Below are 17,949 nucleotides of genomic sequence, written 5' to 3' on the forward strand. Positions count from 1 at the left end.
AAATGTCACTTGTGAAATTTCACTCCGCAAAGCCTTTTTTATTAGTGACCTCTATTACACTTCTCAAATCTATTACGTTTTCTCAAATCTTTCAAATCAAATTAAACTAAACTTAAGTTTTAGAGTGGAAGACTCATTTTCGGTGTCAGGCAGGACAATTTAAATTAGCGGAGGTGTAGCCTAGATACCGCCTGCGCAATTTAGAGATCAATTGAGTTTCCGATTTGCAATATTTGAATTTTTTTGCAATGTTTATTCAAACATTGCAAAAAATTCTATAGAAAATTGTAAGCTACTAATAATTAAAGTTACCATAACTTATAATGAAATTTATAAAATAAACATAAACCGATTAACGTCGGACGAAATGCTCTCGATCAACTTATGCTCTCGAGACGATACAAACAAATCAGAAAGAGGCATATATAAAACTTTTATGGTGAAAAAACTTTTGACTCGGGTGGCGTTCGAACCTGCGCCCTCAGCTGAGATTTGGAGACATTAACATGTACGCTATACGCGTTATACTCAGTCATCGCTCACAAGCGGATTTATTTTAGCAACAGACAATTTCAGAATGCTCACAATTCAAAACACTCGAAAAAATCAAAAAGTCAAGCGTGAAAAGATCACTCAAGAAGTGAAAAAAAACAAAGCCGGAACAATTCCGGAAACGACTCGAAGTCATATCCTCCAAAAAAACTGGCCCATCAAATAGCTATTAGCTCTATTCTGAAGGCATCAATGCAGAGAAAACAAAAGTCAAAGAACAAAAATTTTGCCAGAAAAAATCGAAGATGAATTCAAAATAAAAAAAATGAAGTAGAAGAACAATTACATTACCTTATTAAACACAAAATTTGAAAGCTATCTTCCTGCGTAGATTATAATGTAGAGACATAGTTAAACGATTGGAAACAATAAAACATTTAGCAATGAAATTGTCAAAAAAATTTCAATATGCATTTATGAAATTTTTTTGCAGTTTTTCAAATACTGAACGCCACAAAATCATTTAATTATTAGTAAAAAATAATTAGGACCCCTGACCTTGAACAAAAAGACTTTCTATTAATTCAATCCAAAAAATTTGTGAAAAAACTGCCAAAATCGGGCAAGGAAGTGCACAATTCTAAAAGACAAAAGACCCACGTTATAAAGAGGCATTTAATGCATGAAATATCAAAACTAAATCGCCATATGCTCTAATTTTTGATAATTTATAAACAAAAAACCGATTTAAGGTCCAAAAGTGAAGAAATTAATTCAAAAAAAGTCAAAAACAAATTAAAAAATAAGGAAATATGTGCTCATTTAGACGCATTAATAGACTCTGAAAAACACTTTCGTGTCAATTTCAGAGGTTCACATTTTAATGCAGCTTCTATTTAAAATCATATCTAGAAAAAACTAAGCTATAAGCGATAAAACTGGGCTAATTGAACGAAAAAACGGCTAAAATGGTTATCTATAAGCGGCATTCTGACAAAAAACAATGTTCAAAGTCGAAAGGTCATTCACTGATGGAAGCGCATGATCAAAAAACTTCTGTCGCTCAGAAAAAAGTTAGTTCACACAGCAATTTTACTCTCTTTCGCTTTTAAGTCAAAACGCCGTCTGAACGAAAAGTATTTCCGGTAAAAAAACTTAAGAAAACCAATTCTCTTCGAGTCGTAATCAAAATGTTCTGAAAGAAAGCAGTCAAGCCAAAATAATGCATCAAAAAGAACGCGTTTATAAGAATTGCTTCAAACTTCCTTCTAGAGCAATTAATAATTGTAAAATATAAAATTGTTTCAGGTCACAAAATTGTTTTAAAATTGACTTCAAGAGAGTAGATGAAATCAACGAAAATATATATCAAATTTGTGCTGCTTTATCATGCTAAGGCTACGAATCATTTATGGGCTTTATAAAACAATTAATGCTTACAATTATTTTTTATCAAATTTCCTCCATTTTTTGCCCTTCCTACATTACTTTGCTTCACATTTTCCTTTTCTCTTTAATTGGTTGGTGCAGGCGAAAATCAAATATCGCTCAAATTATCTCTAATTTAACCGAATTGATAGACGCTCTTTAATCAAACCACTACAAAGGTTCGCTATAGGCACATTTTGCAAAAATGATGTCAAAACATTTGCAAATTAAGGCACAATTTGTAAACACGACTTGCAAATTTTTGCAAAAACTATATATAAAACAACGATACACAAACACGATACACAAAGCACAGGAGAAAAGTTTTGAATAAAGTTGATCAGCTTTTGTTTTTACCTGTTGCCCACACTGCATGAGAAGTTCCGTTTTGAGAGCAGTCAAGGTCCTCATCAAGTCGTTAGAGCTGTTCGAACTCAGCAGTTTCATCTGAAATAACAAAAATATGAAATAACTCTAGTCTACTCTTGATTCTCTAGTCAACCATAGAATAATAAATTGTATAGTTTGATTATAAGTAGATACTTTAAAAAGCGCAGAAAAGACTGAAAATTTTCCAGTAATACTTAGATGAGGTTAAAGTATCTGAACAAATGAATTTACAAAGAGAACACTGACAAAGGACTGGCTTTTTCGCAAAAATGACTGTTTCGGCAGCTCATTAGAACCTTAAGAACAATAACTGAAACAGTTAAAAGCAAAGTCAACTGGATTTAAACTCTTGCAAATTATCATTGGACATTTCGATCAATATAATTTGACTAAAGAAAAAACAGTGACAAAGAAAGCAACAAGGTCATCAAAAAGCGAAAAACGTGACGCAATTACTATTTAAAAAGCTTGAAACTTAAATCTAGCTTTATAACTAGATTTTATTTCAATAGTCCGTTTCTATTTAACTTAAACTATAATTTCTCAGTACAAAAGTCTGTAAAAAAAACCTACTGATGAATTTTTAGTGAAAGAGGGTACCTAATTTCCACTGAATTCGCAGCTAATATCAGCAATAACGAAGAATACAAAATGTCCTCTATGATCTCGCAAACTGTCATATCATATTCAGATCATTTGAGCAGAGCAGATAGAATAGAGTCAGTATAATATGTCAAAATAGACAAAGCAATCGTCAACTGTTCTTTCAACAACAGATGCTCTCACCATTAAGCTCTATTCAGTGATAAAAATAAAACAATGCTAAACACCAAAAAATCAAAACTTAATCGTTTTGTTGCATTTCTATATTTGCTCTCATAACCTCTGCAATTTGTTCTCTATAAAAATTCAGTTTCAATGATCAAAAGATGAAACATTGATGGTAGCGCATAATTATAATTCAGACAACTAAGAGCATGAAACGCTGCAAAAAAGTCATTACACGAAGCCCCGAGGGATTTAGTGCTTTTATACGATAAAAATTATCAAAATTTAAAAAAAACTGCAAAACTTAAATAATTAGCAGAAAGCCGCGACAATTTCAATGCATTCTCTTAAGAAGACGGAGATCTGCAGTACACGAACAAGGGAACAAATTATCCCATCGTAGGATTATTACTATCTTATATAATTATGATCACATGTAAACATTGTAACGGCTAATCCCACCTCATATTTGGCTATGCAGACTATTATTATTGAAAAAAAGGCACTGGTTTATTCACATCAATTTTGTTCACGGGAAATTTTGTTCACGTGTAAATGGATTTTAAAAAAGTTATGCATGAAAAAACCGAAAAAATTGATGCTATTTTATTCAGTTACATGGCACTGTCGGATACCATTTTAAAGTCTTTGCCCTTTCAAATTGAGTTCATCGCAAAAGAACAGCTTAACTTGTCCTCTAATGTAGAATTCACATGCTCAGATATGTTGTCTTCGTAAAAACTGATTTAAACGCCACAAAAAATTTTAAAATTTCTCATATTGATCAGAAAGCATCTATATATGTACCATCCCGCATTAGACCAATAATTTGCTGCTAAAATAAAGCATCAGCAAGACTGCTACAATTATTTTTTTTTCAGTTTTTCTCGTTCAAGTCGCGTCAGTTCACATTTTCGAATTTAAACTTATTCAGACATTTCAAAAAAAGCTAATGCAGGAGTAAAGAGTAAATAAATAGCTCAGCAGACTTCTTTTTTCAAAAATATCTTCAAATTTTGCTAAAGATTTTTTTTTACAATTATAAAAAGCACCTAAAGCAGTTTAATTACATTGTATGAACTAGAGGAACACTAAAGCAAAGATCCATTCCAAACTCAGGACAAATCTCCCTAATTAAAACCTTAGGCGTTAGAGATTTTCTAATAGTTAGTTGGATTTTTTACTTTGCAGTGTATTTTCTTTTTAAACAAATATAAGGCAGTATTCTATAAACTCTGGAGACAGATGAAAATAAAAATTTAATAAAAGAGGGAGAATTGCTACATAATAAACAGTTGTCTCCGATCAAATCGTTTTATTTTGAGAACCCATGAAAGCTGTCTGAAACCGAAGCTCAGCTCGGTTCACCAACATTATGTGATTACAAACGTCAAGTAGTTGGCACCTAAAATTGGGCTTCAAGGATACTAAAATTGGGCTATTTTTAATTCCGTTTTTTGATACCAATTATGTTCATTTTAGATTGCTTTGCTGACCAACTGCTGTTTAAAAGCACTTTGAGCAGAATGAGACTAGGCTAGCCAAGTTAAAAAACATTTCACGTAAAATGTCGCGTAAAAAGTAACAAAATTTTGTCTCGTGGTTTGTTTTCTACTGGAGGGATCGACGAGCAAAAAAAGAAGAAAAACGAAAATGTTATGCTTAGCAGTGATAAAAAATGTAAACCACAGGTAACCTATAGAAAATTATGATACCATATAAAATGTGGGTGAACCATGTATAATGTTTTAGCCAGCGGATATGGGTTCTAAAGTCTACAATTCCCTTAAATTAGAGTTCTCAAAACAAAACTATCTGCTCGGAGACAACTGTTCAGAAATTTCATCTCTCCTATTAACTAAATCTAAGTTTTTTCATCTCTCAAAAGATCATAGAATACTGCGCTATAATTAGTTAAAAATGAAACAGACCGCTTGTATTAATTTCAAGTCATATCAAATATACATTTAATATGAGATAAATGGAGGATAAGATTCGGTGAATCAGAGATTCGTCACATTCAATTCAACTGACAATAAGCCAATCTAGGGGCTTATCTTTCGTACGTTTCAAAATAAATAAATGGTTCCCCAAGTAAATGTCATCTATGTCTTGAGGATGCAAAAATTGAGCTTAATCAAGTTAGAACATAGCGAAGGCTCCCTCCGTTAATCCAGCTCAGCAATAGGCGCATGTGCCCTGTGCTTTGAGCTAATTGTCTCAAACGTCTTTGAATTGCACTCTGATATATAGTTCGCTAGCGTCTAAAAAATCGACAATATTGTCTGGTACAAACAGAAACAAATCCTCAAACATAACCGACTAACGTCGGGCGAAATGCTCTAAAAGACCGGCGAGCGGTTGGCTTCGTCCTTAGGTACCCACGGTTTAGTGAGGCTAGCCTTTGCTTAATTGAAGAGGCAAGAGTTGAGGGTAATAGATGGTGACATCACGCCACATAACAGAAGCTAACGTGCGGCATCAACAAAAGAGTTGAGGAAAGAGAGAGAGAAAGAGTGTGCAAGAAAACAAACGTGAACGAGAAAGAGAAGGAAAAAACCCCAACCGACAGAGAGAGAGAGAGAGAGAGAGAGAGCGAGAAAGAGAGAGAGAGAGAGCTAGGAATGTTTTCCATGATCAGATTCGACTCTGCAACTTCTTGTTTTCCAGCCTTGTTAGTAATTAAACCATGTAGAAAAAAACTGAAAGTGCAAAATTCAAAAGAAAAGTTTTTGACATATCGCATTGAAGAAAATTTTAACATCCATTTTGTACTTCTGGAATTGTCGTATCAGGTAACCCATCTGCAAGAGTTAAAAAGTTTTGTTGCCCAGTAAAGATCGTTTAACTCAAAAAAGGACAAAAAATACAACAATTTTTTTTAAACATTTGCAAATTTTAACATAATCTTTCTAAAATTCGTGACAATAATATCTACAGAACCATTTCATTGTCACAGGTGACTATCCAGAATCCCTATTTCAAGCCTTAAAAATTTACACTATCTCAAAGATCCATAAACTTGGAACATAATAATTTTAGGATAATTGTTAAACGCGAGTCATTAAAATAATGATAACCATCCCATTATTAACTCTAGAAACTGTGCAGCAGCTTATTAAGATACCCGGCAGATTGCCGGAAAATAGCCGCCGTTGATTCCAATAAGCATGACTGGGATTGAAATAACAGAAGATATTGAAAAAAAAAGATTTTCGTACAAAAACATTTTTTAAGTCCGATTTATTTTGATGGCATTTCGTAGTTAAACATAACGTACTTCTGTTTCTTAGAGAGAGGCTACAGGGGCTACTATCAATAACAATCAGCATTAGAGAGAGGTAACTAATACTTATAGGACCGACGTTCAAATAGCGGGCATCTAAAATTGGGCTTTATGGGTTAATCCCGTTTCTATTTCTGACTTCAATTTTTTATATTGACTGTTCATTTTGAATTGCTTTGCTGAGCAACTGATGTTCAAAATCACTTTTAGCAGAATGAGAGAAGAGAGAAACTAGCCTAGAGAAGTCAAAAAGATTTCACGCAAAATGTTGAAAAGGCGGCAAAATGAGGTAAAGCGAAACATTTTTTTATTCGACGAAGTAAAAAAAACATAGCAGGACAAGTCTTGACGTACAATTCAAAGAATTTTCATTGACTAAACAGAATACTAGACCTAGAACGGACTATGAATGGATTGAAAAAACCATTTAGAAAAAATCCGATCCAAAAAATTGAAAAAACACTAAAAATCAAAGTGAAATTGCCGCATGTGAACAAAAAATCATTACCGATAAAGCGCATTTTTGTTCAAACACCGTATTCTCACTCTACTTTAAAATTGGAGCAAAAAAAATCACGCCGCAAAACCACTCGCTTTTTCGCTCTATTTCCTGTTTCGGCGTGACCAAAATCACTACTCCAATTTGACTTCAAAAATCATGAAAATGTGTGAACAGATCTTAAAAAAAAAGACAGCGCCCCAATACAATTCAAATTCTTTGAATTGTAAAAAAAATAGGAGCGCTATAATAGCCGGCTGAGAAGATGAGGGCGGCTATTAATAAAACTTCAAATGAGGTCCCTCGGCCCCTGGTGCTGGAAAAAATAAAAAATCAAAAATATTCAAAAAAAACTCGCTAAGTATTCATAATTGCAAAATTTTTTCAAAAAATTCGTGTTATTAAAATCTTGAAAACATTCTCATACATATAGAAACTATGCAATAATCTATTATCAAACCCTAGAGGAGGTTCCTTGGCTCTTGAGGGTCGAGAAAGCTAAAAGATGACAAAACATTGAAACCTAATATCCGCTGGGCACTACCTGTTTATCCCGTTCTCAAGGACGAAAAGTCAAATGGGTCAGACGAAAAATCGGTCAAGTGAAAAATCGCATAAAAAAGACCAGCATGACTAATAAAATTGCTACAAACTTTGTTTGAGAGCAATTAAAAACCCTCTTGACAGATTTAAAATTAAAACATAACCAACTAAATTCGGGCAAATTGCTCTCAAATGACGGTGGCGGGTGTCAAGCGACTAGGGAGGGGGTCAAGCGATTAGGGAGGGGAGGGGAGGGAAGGGTTGGACGATGTCTGGAGGAAAAACAGCTGACATCGAGCACATCGTTGTTGCAGTCACAAAAGTAAATGTCGTGGGAATTGCTTTCCAAAAAAAAATCAGGAAGACAACTTTTACACGCATAAAACAACTCGTGTTAAAAATATGTGGATCAATTCTCTAAATTGTAATCAATCTCTACACTGTGATTTTGTACTTACGTTGGTGTTGAGAAACTGTGTGAACCTGTTGACCTCTTTCGCATCTTTGAGGACAACCTTTTCCAGTCTGTCTTTAGGGAAAGTCTTACAAATCATGTTGAACTCTTGTTGTGCTGACACTTTCTTGGGTCTCACAACCGGCGAAGCACACTCTAAATCAACACACTCGTATATGTCTCACCTAATTTGCCTCTATCAATTACTCGCGTTTTCTTTAACTCTTTCGGTGATTACGCGTTCCACGATTCGTGACTAATACACTCGTTCCAATATTAATCGGTAAACTAGTCTTAGACTAATAAAAGCCGGTATGTACTGACAGTTGGTAGCAATTTCGGGTCCTTCACACTATAGTCCCTTTAAAAACTACTCTCCCCATTGAGGTATAATCACTGAAAATATGGGGGGATGGTTCATAGGTTCTGATCTTGCGAAACTGGCCCGGGTACGTGTATGAAGACAATCATTCAATTTTTCGACTTTTTTTTCTCAAAATAGAGAATTGAGACTAACAAATGCAAATGATCAACTTCAAGTCATCTCAACTGTCTCTCCAGTTTGACAAACTGGCCGATCTCTAATTCTGACGTCATTTCGATCTACCTCAACTATCTAATTTCACTTCTACGTCTAAATTTAATTTAATTTTTTAGTCTTACCCCAAAAACTGTTACAAAACATAAACCGACTAACGCCAGGTGAATTTTTCTCGAACGACTGGCGAGGCAAACAGTTTAGGAGGGGGCATAGGCTAGAGAAACTTTTATGGTGCAAAAAATTCTGATTGGTGAGGGGTCCGCTGACCTCCAGCACAAATATTTATTGACAATCTTCAAGCGTCGTTTTAACTTGAATTGTTTTTGTCCAAGTTTTGAAGTAGAACTAACTGTTGCAGATGATGATTTTGATGTCACCTCCATCGGGAGCGACAATTGTTCTAGTATGACACTTTTGGCACATTTGGTAGCTAGGAGAGGACACTAAAATAACAGCACAGTCAATATCACAGCTGCAATGACACAATGATGAATAACAGGTGCACTGCAACACCATTTCAATACTTTCACTGTTGACAGCAGTAGTCGGGGTGGTGAATAAACTTCTACTTCGCAGTTTCATTTTCAATTCTAACAGTTTCAGTAACCAATACAACCAATTAATGGATAATTAAGGATGATGTCCAATTTGGCCTAAAGTATGATAAACTAAAATTACAAAATATAACTAACGTCAATATATAAATTTTAATTATGCCTCATCAAAAATGAACAGTATTGATCATTAATTATAGCCACTTTGCAATCACTTTTAAAAGAGCAATAACCCACGGATAACATAATTTCGTCTAAAATATTTTCAATTCCGTAATTGATTGTGAAATACAATCAAGCGTTTTCCGATATCAATCAAACAAATTGAAGAGTTTTTCGTGTATAGCTTGACTGACGGTTGAATTCTCTACAAATACAAGTTGAAAATCATTATGCATTTAAAAACTGTTGTATCATTAGTTCATTAAATTCAATACAATCAAATGCTACCCTTTCATTAAACTGAAATCTGCATCAATGAATAAAATTTGATAATAGAATCAGCGATAAATTCAATTTTCAGAACTAAGCAGCTGATGATATTTTCATTTTTGCAGCAAAGCAAAGCAATCTAACCCTTCCTCCTTGCTAAAAATAAAACAAATCAAAAAATTTTCATTAATACTGGTCTGTATAAACCCAAATATAATCAGCAAATTTAGTTATAGACGCGTACAAACAGTTAATTTTTTATATTCGCAATTTCTCTTAGGGAGTTCAAATATACTGTGAAGCAGCCCACAAAATTCTATTCAACGACAAAACGAGATAATAAAATTTGTAAAAATAGATAACTAATAATTAAACAACGAGTTCATTCTGAATTGAGAGAAAATTTTATTCAAAATTATTTTGCAGAGCAAAAAGTTGAGGTGATTTAATGGAATAATATGAAGTCAGTGACAGCCAGCAGGGAATAACAATTTCAAATTACAAAACAAGACTAAATCCAACCAAACAAAAACCCAAACATTCAGTTTGAGGGTACAAAAATATGTGATTAAACTATTTGGTTTCAATAATCGATTTGTTGAGTGGAGTTGAATACCGGCCTAACTATTGAGTTTGTATCAACATTCATCTACCAATTCATTTAACTCTTTAATATTGAAAGTGTAAATAAGAAATGCGATCACATCGGTTTTGAAAAGAGACGTCAACTTGCATTGGATTACATCAATTAGAAAAAAAAGTTGATTTAGAGCGTAATCGGAAAATTCGCATTCAATAATTTGAGTTTGGGAATTTATAGCACCAACTTATCTCAGTAAAAGTCGCATTCCTCCATCACAGCGGACATTTACCACTAGTTCAACTTGGCTAATACTTCCAAAGTAATTGGGACACGTCAACAGGCTACTTTACTGCTATTTATCAAAAAACAACTTCCCATTCTGAACACGGGGGGGGGGGGGGTTGATTGCTATCAATGGGAAGGCAGGAAGCCTCTTTGAGATGCGGGCTTGAAGTGAGGTGTGTGTGTGTGTGGGGGGGGGGGGGGTGACAGGGAGTTGCATTAGGTATTTATAGTAAGTCTCAGAAATAATAAACCCAATTCGGGAGTTATTTCAGCAAGTTTTTAATAATGCTAATGGATAATGTTAATATGTTAAATGTTCATATTATAACTTAAACAACAGAATCTCTGAATTTCTTACCTCACTTTGCACGTTGCGGAAGGCTGATTTACAAAAGCAAATTCGTTACAATAATTGCTTTAGGAAATCTGATCGCATTCGCAAATCCTTTGTCAACAGCTCTTTAATATTGTCAGATACTACACCAATTAAATTGCTAAATAGAGGCGCAAAATAAGAACAAAAAAGAAGCAAAATTATTCTCTTGTGTTCCAAAGATTATAACGCTTCCTATGTTCTTATTAGTCAAATTCAGTTTTTCTTAGTCACAGTTTTAGCAAATGATAAACCAGGAAATGCAAATAAAAATAAAGGAAAAAATCGTCTATAAATAGATAAAGCATGGAAAAACGCTTTCACTGTAAAACCCCGCAAAATTTAATCGGAGCCATTTCCATTTTCTCTTATGCGAGCGATAACGCTTTCAGAACTATAGCTTCGAAATGTCAACTGTAAAAAATAACAGGGTAAAGTTTAACCAAGTTAGTACCAGTTTAAACCGTAGAGTGACAACAAAGTCTTCCGTTTGCTTTTAATCAGGAGTCTTCCGATCAATACAGAACAAGATCTTAAAAATTCAGTCGAAAGGTTTATGAAGTAACACGGCAGTATGAACTACTAAGGCATATTTAAAAGGTGGCAGTGCGACTTTTTCTGACCTTAATGCACTATTGAACAACCTTTTTGAGCGGAATAAAAAGTGAAATAGCAGTTTTTTTGAAGTTCCAATTAGGGTAGTGCTAACCGTCCATTTATTTCACATGGATGTCAACAAAAATTTTTATAATCTTCATCTTTTATGATGTAACATGAACTCATTTCACCCATTTTTTTAAACCTACGCAATATTTAACCCGTTTTCAAACAAACGACAGATTAAAGAAGGGAAAGGTCTCTATTCAAGCAAGCAAAAGCGAGAGAAAAATAATCTAAATTGGGGTTAGATTATTATCAAATGACGAAATTCTCTTGTACCAAAGTGGTGAATACAAACGTGACGTCACCGTGGAGATAACGTCACTTAAATTGAAAATGTTGGTTCTTGGTTTGATCTGTGCCTAGATACACAGGCTGCCTTAGGTATCAAAACAACAAATCAATTATATCAATGAAGAATATTCGATGAAATACATTAATAGAAAAATAGAAGTCAACTACAAAGACATCCCATCGACGAAAAACCGCTGAAACCCGATTTCAGACGTAACAGAAATTGTCAATAATCAGTCATTGATGAATAATCAGTTCTCTGATAACTTCGTCTGCAACATATACAAAGTCGGCAACAACTGACAACGTCATAGAAAATTTCAGATTAAACTTTTGCTGTTTAGAAAATAGTACGGGCTAAATTAGAACCAAAACTGTGGTAAAAAAGATGTTTCATCAAAACAAAAATTTATTAAAAGCAAAAAAATCATTCATAGAAACGGAAACTGTTCATGCACAAAGAAACTTGAAAGCTGTTGATTTTGAGACGACAAATTGAACTAAATTAGTCAACAAAGTTCACATTAGCTTGCCAAATTATTTTTTGAATAGCATGAGAACACAAAATTTCCGCATTAGCAAAAACTAATGCAAACTGTCCACCAAACATCATTCGACCAAAGCAACATTTACCATATCAAATTTTATAATTGTGGTACGGAAGTACCCGTCAGGAACTGAAACAAAGACTCACCTACTATTATAAACACTACTAACACCTATATATTATTATACTATCCACCCATTCGGGAACCTGTTCAAACTTTAGTTCATTTCATTCAGTCTCAATCACTTGATGACTCAATTCAGTTGTACGCAGTAAACTTTCTATCACTTGTCTTAACACCTATGTAAATTCTAACATCTGTACACAGCGATGACAGGTATTGTCTGGTCTCGCCTCTATCTCTCTACGCCGTGAACTTATTCACCGCTTTTTGCCTGAATCGTGAAAGAAAATAGTTGAATTGTGAAAGTTTAAGAACTGCTCTTTTATCCATCTTGACATGGCGCAGTCAGCAATAGCTAAATCCCCAATAGGGGTAACATTATATTGGGACAACGGACCACAACCAAATATAGTGTGGGAAAAATGGTTTGAAACAGTAAAACTTTCCAGTGATTCGTGATACGCAAAATGATCCAAAACCAGGACTGGCTCGCACTAAAACACTACTCCCGCTATTGGCATACACTCAAAAAAGACCTATCCGTAAATGAAAACGGCTGTATCCTTTATGACGGCAAACTTTATATACCTCCTAATTTACGCGATATTGCACTACAATCAATCCACAAAACCCATACGGGACAGGCGGGAATGATGTACATGGCGCAACTCATCTGGTTTCCCCGCATACACCGGGAAATCGTCATAATGGCACAAAGATGCAAACCATGCACAGCCATTGGTAAGAACTTAAAATCAATTATTCCAAAAAATAAACACACATCTTAACAATCTACAAGAACCTAATGAAGAAGTACAAATAGACTTCACAGGACCAACACTAGACAATAACAAAGACACATACATTCTAGTCTCGGTAGATAGATTTTCTAGATACCCCCACGCAAAGGCATACCACAATTGCAACACTGAAACAGCAATTGAATTTATAAAAAGCTACATGACATTCCACGGCATACCAAGATCACTAAGGTGCGACCAGGCACAGGCGTTCAAATCTAAAAACTTCGAAATTTTCTGCAAAGAAAACAACATTAAACTAAACCTAGCCCCAGCAGGAGATCACAGAGGGACAGGATTAGTCGAACGTATGATACAAACAATAAAAAGACGACTCTCGGCAATAAACATAGATCCCAAATGGGACAAAGAAACATTAGCCGATAAAATCACACACATAATAGAAAACATTAGACTGATTCCCAACACAACAACACGCATCACTCCGTTCGAAGCACATTTTGGTAGAACAGCAAACACACAATTAACAAACATACTAAAAAAGCCAAACCACAAAAACTTATCATACAATAAAATAAAGAATTTCCATTTAGACAAGAAGAAACTGAAGCAGGCCATGCTGAGCGAGGCAAGCATCTGGAATCAAGACTCTGACTCTGAGCCCCATCTGGACATACAATACCAGTCCCCCGGCGCCGAATCAGACTCTGATGAAGAACCCCTGGCCACAAAACGCGCACCCACGGCGCAAAAACGTAAGACCATTTCTCCCATAAAAATCGTACCCGACAAACTAAGCATTACATTCGGAGATAAAACATCAGTATTAGTAAAAGAAAGAAACCAAGTAGCAAGAAAAACAATAATGCGCAGAGTAAAGGAACCACGAGGCACACTTAAGCCACTATGGAATATAATCCCGGACGGGACAATAACAAACTACACACCCCACACATTCACAATCGACACACCAAAAAGAAAAGATACAGTAATCAGAAAGAGCGACATAGCAATAGCCACAGAAATAATCCAAAACAAACCTAGACTGATAGACTTCGTAGCGTGCAAGACCGTCGGCGAATATAAGAGAAATAGAGAAAAAATTAAGAAATTCTATTTAGATGAGAAGAAACAAAAAGAGAAATGGGCAGCGGAGCAGTCAACACGACAACAGGAACCCCAACCGGGCACAAGCAGACAAATACAACAAGCCGCCACCAAGCCAACCAAGAAAGAAACCTCAAAACAAAAACAGAAACAAAGGAAAGGCAAAGCAGGTAGCCCCAGAAGAAAACCACAGCAGCCCACAAAAAGAATACACGTCCCACAATTCGAAACAAAATCAAAACAGGCAGCACTAGCCCAGTCAAAAATTGAACAAGCGAAACGAAGGCAAAGACGATACTCCTCCATTGTAAGCACTGACCTGGACAAGTGGAACAACTCGGATACGGTAGAAGTCATCAATCTAGTATCCGATTCACCATTACATAGCCCGATAACAATAGTCACTTCAAGTTCACCGAAAGACTTTATGCACACCACTAACAAAGGCCGAGGATCCGTCGAGCGAATTGTGCAAAAACTACCCATAAACAAAGACAATATGGTAGAAACTCCATCCGCACCCGTTCGGAACATAGAGCAGCTTATTCAACCCACAAGCACGGAACCCACCCGGGACATACAACAACAACAGCAACCAACCATAACACAGACCAGCCACAACATAGATGACGAGGTACCAGTAACCATCCTCATAGAGTCGGACAGCGACCACAACATCATGCCAGAGGAACCACTAACAGCGCCAATCACCGCAGGACAAGAACCCCCACCCACAGAGCCCACGAGGATAACAAACAAGGATACCAACATTTCCATAGAGCACTCACTGTCTGACGACGAGAGATGCAGGAACCCGGACCACAGTGATAGCCCGCAGTCGAGCTACAGCACGGCCCCTTCGGAAATCCCGCACCGCACAACCCTAGAACAGAGCCCCATTTCATCATTGGACCCAGAAGACGTTGACCACCTCAACCACATTTTCGACATATAAATGCCGAAAAACTGAAAAAGGGGGAGTGTGGTACGGAAGTACCCGTCAGGAACTGAAACAAAGACTCACCTACTATTATAAACACTACTAACACCTATATATTATTATACTATCCACCCATTCGGGAACCTGTTTAAACTTTAGTTCATTTCATTCAGTCTCAATCACTTGATGACTCAATTCAGTTGTACGCAGTAAACTTTCTATCACTTGTCTTAACACCTATGTAAATTCTAACATCTGTACACAGCGATGACAGGTATTGTCTGGTCTCGCCTCTATCTCTCTACGCCGTGAACTTATTCACCGCTTTTTGCCTGAATCGTGAAAGAAAATAGTTGAATTGTGAAAGTTTAAGAACTGCTCTTTTATCCATCTTGACAATAATAATATTGAAGAAACTGCACTCATACTTTGTCGTGAAACGAAAAACTGAATAACAATGCCAAGTATTGAAACAAGCAAAAGGAAAGTGTAATACAACACCCTTATTAGCAAAGTCAAAAATTTCAGAGAGGAGAGGTCCCAAGAAGTTCCTAAAAACACTCAAAAAGAGGCTTTGAAATACAGCAAAAAAAAAATAAAATAACAAATATCGAGAAACAGGCGCAAAGTTCAAAACCAATAAAAAAGTTGAAATTTTTTTAAAGTAACATCAGTAAAACTCAGAACATTCAAAGCACTCGTTAAACAAAACAAAGACTAAACTATCATTTATGTTTTTTCTAAATTTAGTGTTCTTTCGACTATGCAGCAACAGCTCTTGATTAAATCATACTTTCTACGTCTGCTTCTCTTATTATTTAGCGCAATTTAATCAGAAATTTTGAACACTTTTGATATATAGTACGTTACTATGTAAAAATTAGCACGCGCGCCTAAGGTGGCGCAAATTTATATGCCCACTAGGCTTGGGGGATACATTAGATTCCAAAATATAAATGTTAAACGGAATGATTACCTATGTTCTGGAAAACTAAGACCAAAAACTGAAAATTAAAGAAGACTTCTTAAAATTGTTCGGAAACTCCCTTTGCATATCATTAGCTGACGAGAAAATTCTGCTCGTTTCTCTAAATCAGCGACTATAAGTGCATTTCAGCTTGCTGCCTCTCAATTGGTCAGTTTATCTCGTTTCTCTTCAACTTTTTCTTGAAATTGATCTCATATTAAAAACATCAGAGCAGCAATACCATCTAAGATTTCTGTTTTTTTCCTTAAAAATGCGCTTGAAATATGGCATGTTGCCATCCATTTATTTTTGAACTAAATTTATAAAAATCAATGACCTATAAGACTCTAAACCGTAGAAAATTGCACTTTCGCTTGGGGTGTAAAAGTTTTATCCAAAAGTTTCTTGACTTGAATCTGCTATTAAAATTAGAAATCCTTCAAATTAACAATTTTGTTGGTCATTACAGGGAAAACATTGCCGGATATGCGAAGAACAGGTAGAGAAAAATTTTGACAGCGGGAAAATTTTTTGTTATTTGATAGCTTTTAGCCACAAAAATTTCTGGAAGTAAATGCGAATCAACCAGCTTCTCTGTTACACTGGTAGCAGGGTTCCCCATTAAAAGAACCGGGTAGCAGTTTTGGTGAAAGATTAAAAATGAAGAATCTCAAAATTTTGATATATTGCACTTTTTCTGTAAATTTAGAAATACTGACACAAATTGCAGATCAGCGTGGCAGATCAGAGATACTGACACAAATTGCAGATCAGCGTGGCAAATAACACACAAAACTAGGTAGTAAAGGAAAAAAAATCTTATTTGTTAGCAAAAATGCAACGAAGCAAGCAAAAATTTTGTAATAAAAAATTTTCATGTATGGAGCCGTCCGCAGTACAAGGATTAAACTTTTAAAACTATATATATTTTCATTTTATCACATTCAAATAGTTACTTTATTTGCGCTGACAACCCGAAAATAGAAAACTAACAGAAAATTTTAGATTGCTTTGTTTTTAGATCTAACCAATCTGCGACATAGATTTCAATTTTTTTTGGTTTTCTGCACATCTATTTTTTGTTTTCGAATCCACTTCTCTACAAAATGGAAACAAAAATCCTAGCTCTGCATATAAGCAAAGTGAAGCACATTTTACTGAGGAAAAATCACCTTTTAACATTTCTTGAAAACTAACAAAATCACGTAGCCGTTTAACGTTGCCGGACTACTCTCCAACAACTGGCGATGAGGCATGCAAACCACCTGAAAATTTTTGTTCCCACCGTAAATTTACGCCAACTTAGAGGCTATTAAGGCATAACGGTCAAAAAGAGTTGCTCAGCCAATTAATGCCCTCCTAGGATAACCCGTTTCTCCCATTTTTGAGGACAAAAACTCAAATGGGTGAGACGAAAAATAGGTAAAGCGAACGAGAGGACAAACAGAATTGATGAAAACTTCATTTGATAGCAAATGATAAAGAAGAGATTGAAGAGGACAGAAATAAAAAGAACAGTGTTAAACATTCAGAAATTAATTGATAAAAACGCTTACCAATTACTACTGAAAAGGACCGGATGTACAAATCCTTCAGTTTAACATTTTTTGGTAATTATAGGAAAGCAAACATTAGTTTTTGGTAATTATAGGAAAGCAAACATTAGTTTTTGCCACAAGAAGTGATGGAAGTAAATGCCCGTCAACCAGCATCTCTGTTATCTATTAAAAAGATCGGGTAGCAATTCTGCTGAATAGAGAATTTCAAAATTTTGACAATTGCAATTTTTCCGCACACGTCACCTCGGATACTGACACGAATTGCAGATCAATACAGCAGAAAATACACAAAAGTAGGCAGGCAAGGTAATAAAATTCCTTATTTGTTTGCAGAAATGCAACAAAACAAAAAAACCAAGCAA

At 35.3% G+C, this 17,949-nt stretch overlaps 1 protein-coding gene across 2 annotated transcripts in view; it reads right to left on the reverse strand.

The window, feature by feature from the left end:
• LOC142349582 (uncharacterized) overlaps positions 1-17,949 on the reverse strand; it is a 140,591-nt gene that overhangs the window by 16,960 nt on the left and 105,682 nt on the right. The window contains exons 19-22 of one of the 2 annotated variants that reach the window (XM_075401243.1): positions 9,532-9,543; positions 8,752-8,844; positions 7,865-8,016; positions 2,278-2,367 (exon numbers count right to left, since the gene is read on the reverse strand). In XM_075401243.1, the coding sequence (XP_075257358.1) occupies positions 2,278-2,367; positions 7,865-8,016; positions 8,752-8,844; positions 9,532-9,543 (347 nt within the window). The remainder of the gene's footprint in view (positions 1-2,277; positions 2,368-7,864; positions 8,017-8,751; positions 8,845-9,531; positions 9,544-17,949) is intronic. The other variant, XM_075401244.1, reaches the window with a different exon arrangement.

Source organism: Convolutriloba macropyga, chromosome 11 (assembly GCF_964194025.1).
Source record: "Convolutriloba macropyga chromosome 11, txConMacr16.3, whole genome shotgun sequence".
NCBI classification, from domain to species: Eukaryota; Metazoa; Xenacoelomorpha; order Acoela; family Convolutidae; genus Convolutriloba; species Convolutriloba macropyga.